At 33.8% G+C, this 3,970-nt stretch overlaps 1 protein-coding gene across 1 annotated transcript in view; it reads right to left on the bottom strand.

The window, feature by feature from the left end:
* The window catches only part of LOC106467133 (fasciclin-1-like), a 10,104-nt gene extending 6,156 nt beyond the window's left edge, over window positions 1-3,948 (bottom strand). Inside the window, exons 1-3 of the mRNA XM_013927451.2 lie at window positions 3,822-3,948; window positions 1,009-1,156; window positions 417-588 (exon numbers count right to left, since the gene is read on the bottom strand). Coding sequence (XP_013782905.1) covers window positions 417-588; window positions 1,009-1,156; window positions 3,822-3,939 — 438 coding nt within the window. The 5' untranslated portion in view covers window positions 3,940-3,948. The remainder of the gene's footprint in view (window positions 1-416; window positions 589-1,008; window positions 1,157-3,821) is intronic.
* Window positions 3,949-3,970: the final 22 nt, after the last annotated feature.

Below are 3,970 nucleotides of genomic sequence, written 5' to 3'. Positions count from 1 at the left end.
TATAATTACCATATCACTTATAATAACAATAGTTGAACCATAGAATATTTCTTAGAACACTTATAGCCCCCCAGTGGCACAGCGGTATGTCTGCGGACTTACGACGCTAGAAATCGGGTTTCGATACCCGTGGTGGGCAGAGCACAGATAGCCTATTGTGTAGCTTTGTGCTTAACCACAAGCAAACAATTGAACACTTATACACTTAAAACGATACACACGTAACAAAAAAGTATAATAGAATCTGAATTTCTTGGATGTTAATCTAATCTTCACAATGTTATCGGATGAGTGTAAAAGTCCCCCCCAAAAAAAACTTTCACTAATCATGAGTTTTGGTACAGAAATGTGAAACAAATATAAAACTGTCTACCGATGTTAAGAATTTGGGTGATAACTGAAGCACTAGCCACTACCTTATTGATCTGGTCACTGTACTTTTCCATGTGCAGTCGTTCGTACTCAGTAAAATGTTCTTCTTTCAATTGCTGCCATGCCTGTTCGTTGGGTACGAAAAATGTAAACCTTTTCTTCTTATCCATCAACTTTTCGTTCCAGTTATTCATCAAACTTAATTCATATGTTTCCCTAAAAATAAAGTTATAGTTTTCTAAATCATTTGCTTGACATAGTTAATTTTGAAATGTTCCATTAGATTACGTTTCTAGTTTTCTTTAAATATTTATACAATTAAATAAATTATTTAGACTTGAAAGAACAATCAACTGCAATTCTAATTATCACTTAAGTCTAAACACACTCGTAAAACGACACTTAGTCAAATGAGATTAGAAATTTACAATGTTTTTCTTTTTCACTTCTATTGGTGAGTTAAGTTATACAAAATTATTTCATTACGATTCGGTCAATGATAGTCTTGAAAGTGACTAGCTGCTTTACAGCTATTACGATTTTAAAAAATCACAAAACATATATAAGAAAAATTGACTATCACTACGATGTTTTTTACTTTCCATACTACAAAATAAAGCGACGTCTAGTAGTTACTTTAAATCAGGATCAGCAGCCAACTTCTCATTAATCGCCTGAAATGGCATGCCTAAAACGCGGTCGATTATATGGACGATCCCATTTGTTGCTCCAATATCAGCTTGAACGGCGGTTGCATTGACTCCTGCTCCATCTACCGTCAAGGCTGAAAAAATTAATTTAATATATTTTATTTTAGATTTTTCTAGTATGATAGATCATTGTCAAATTCGTAACATTTCACCAAGAAATATACAAGAATATCTTTTTTTTTTCAATCAAGAAGAAAACAAGTCCCACCCCTCAGTGGCACAGCGGTATGTCTGCGGGCTTACAACGCTAGAAACCGGGTTTCGATACCCGTGGTAGGCAGAGCACAGATAGCCCATTGTGTAGCTTTGTGATTAAATACAAACAAACAAATAATCAATAGATAAAAAGCATCTTTACGGGAAGTAAATTCAGTAAAAAAATACTCATTAGTACAAAAGGAGATAATACAGTGTTCAAGCACTTTCGTTAAATCATGACTAAAGATAACGTTATCAAAGACTACCTAGAATGAAGTTCTACATTACAACGTTATAAGTCACATAAACCACAGCTGGGAAAAATGGCGTCATGTTCAGCTAAGCACTCTTAATTATATATAAACAATAGTTCAAATAAGATATGGAATTTTTTTTTAATTCAGAAATAAGATCCAGCTTACCTTACATCAAAGTTAAACGGATTAATTTTATATAAAAATTAAAAATCCTATAACCCGAGCGCTTTCGAAAGGTGGGAGTTTCTTCATCAGGAGCAATCTGATGAAGAATAGTTCACCTTCTGAAAACTCTCACGTTATAAAAGGTTTTTTATCTTTGTCTTTAACTGATATTTTTAACTTTCGTGTTGTCTTAACATCATGGTTTAAATTTAGAATCTGATGAAGAATAGTTCACCTTCTGAAAACTCTCACGTTATAAAAGGTTTTTTATCTTTGTCTTTAACTGATATTTTTAACTTTCGTGTTGTCTTAACATCATGGTTTAAATTTAGAATTATTATAAACTAACAGAGGCGCAGTTTTTTCAGGTAACATTAATATTGTATCATTCCATGTAAAGAAATATTATGTTTAACGCTACATTTCTAAAAACCTGGTAATTGGTGTTAATTCCTAAACGTTATCCATTAGGACTAGTTGCATTGGCAAATTTCTAACAAGAAAATTTCCGAACTTTTATTTTTGTTATTTCCATTAAGATCAGGTTATTTTTATAAGAAGCAAGTTTTTAGTTGTTTTTTTTCAAAGATTTTCTATTCGCAAAATCTCGAAGGTGATCAGCCCATAATAAAAGTAGTTTGAAGTAGTAGAGACATCGCCAAGATCCAATACAGGTATAAAAGAATCAACTGTGAGTCTGCATGATACATCTTGTTTGTCTGCTATTAAGCCTAAAGCTACACAGCGGACTATCTGTGTTGTGCCAACCGCGAGTATAGAAATCCGAATTTTATCCTCATAAGCCCTCAGATTTACTGCCGAGATGCTAGGAGAGGAGAGGTACATCATGCTAAAGTGTTCGTTTATTTGTTTCTAGGAAAGAATGAATGGAAAATATTTGGAAAAAAGTTAGGCAAAAGAAAGGACGAATGGCTAAATTAAAGACCAAAAGTTAGTATCAAAGTTGGTATTGAAATAGTATCTCATTTATTTATCACCAATTTCAGGTTAATGGAGTTGGTAGCTTCTTTTTTTTTCAGTAATAATGCTGTAAAAAAGTTATAATATTCAAATAGAACCATAATTTACATGAAATTCTCCTACAAATAGAGTGGCCAATTAAACATGTTAAAATCTATTTTTATAATCATCTTGTTTCTAGATGCATTTTTTTTTTGTACACAAAATATCCCCCTTTCTGGGCAAAATGTAAACGTCTGCCGTTTTATTTCGATTCACGGGGCCTGGCATAGCAATCTGTGAGTCGCGGGTTCAAAAACCATTTACAGAATATTCCCACCCTTTCAACCATGTAGACGTTATAAGGAGATGGTTAATCCCACTTTTCGGTGGTAAGAGAGTAGCCCAAGAGTTGGGCTTGAGTGGTGTTGAATAGCTGTCTTTCCTCTAGGGCTCTAGGCTATCACTGTTAAATTAGGGGCGGCTAACGCAGATAGCCCTCCAGTAGCTTTGCGTGAAACTCAAGACAAACAAAACAAAAATTTCTATTGATCCCGTTGACATTAAAACTTGCCAGAAATACCCAAAATATATTTTAATATAAAGCTACAACTCAAACACTAAATTTGATATTGTCTTCCAACAGTCCCCCTTTGAAAGAAGAAAACTCAATGTTGCCTAGACTCAGTAAATTTCGTAAATTACTCCATACAGCAGAGCTTCCCAATGTTTTGACAATCATGAGCCCCACTCTCTCTCTTTTCCTGGTCTTCGTAACCTATATTATATTTACAACAACATATTTCAAAATATTAGCAATATGTTATAACAACAAAAGTAACTTAACTGTCAGGAGATTTACGTGAGTTCCTGTTTATTGTAAAAATGGGAAACTATTAATATTTTACAACCCATCACGATCCTTTTCTCTTGATACCCCCCCCCCGATTCCAAAATGGAACATAATTGATAGGTTGGGAAATCGCTGCTTATTAAAAAAACGTGCGTGTGTGTGTGTGTGTGGAGAATGAAGGGAGATTACAATGCAGATTTTTAAAATTGATTTTAAGAACTCCATTACAGCGATACTTGATAGATTTCAGCCGAAACTAAAACAGAAAAACAAATTATATATATATATATATCTAATGAAACGTACTTGTGTTTCTGCCCTTCCCGACCACGCGGAAGTACAAGTATCGAAGGTGATCTGCAGCTAGGTGTTCCATAATTCTTCCATTTCTTACGTCATCTGTTGACACAGACTTCATTACCATGTGTAGTAGTAGCAACTATTGAAAAAAACAA

This window comes from Limulus polyphemus, unplaced genomic scaffold (genome assembly GCF_000517525.1).
Source record: "Limulus polyphemus unplaced genomic scaffold, Limulus_polyphemus-2.1.2 Scaffold2498, whole genome shotgun sequence".
Lineage (NCBI taxonomy): Eukaryota > Metazoa > Arthropoda > Merostomata > Xiphosura > Limulidae > Limulus > Limulus polyphemus.
This window is presented reverse-complemented; position numbering and strand designations above follow the sequence as displayed.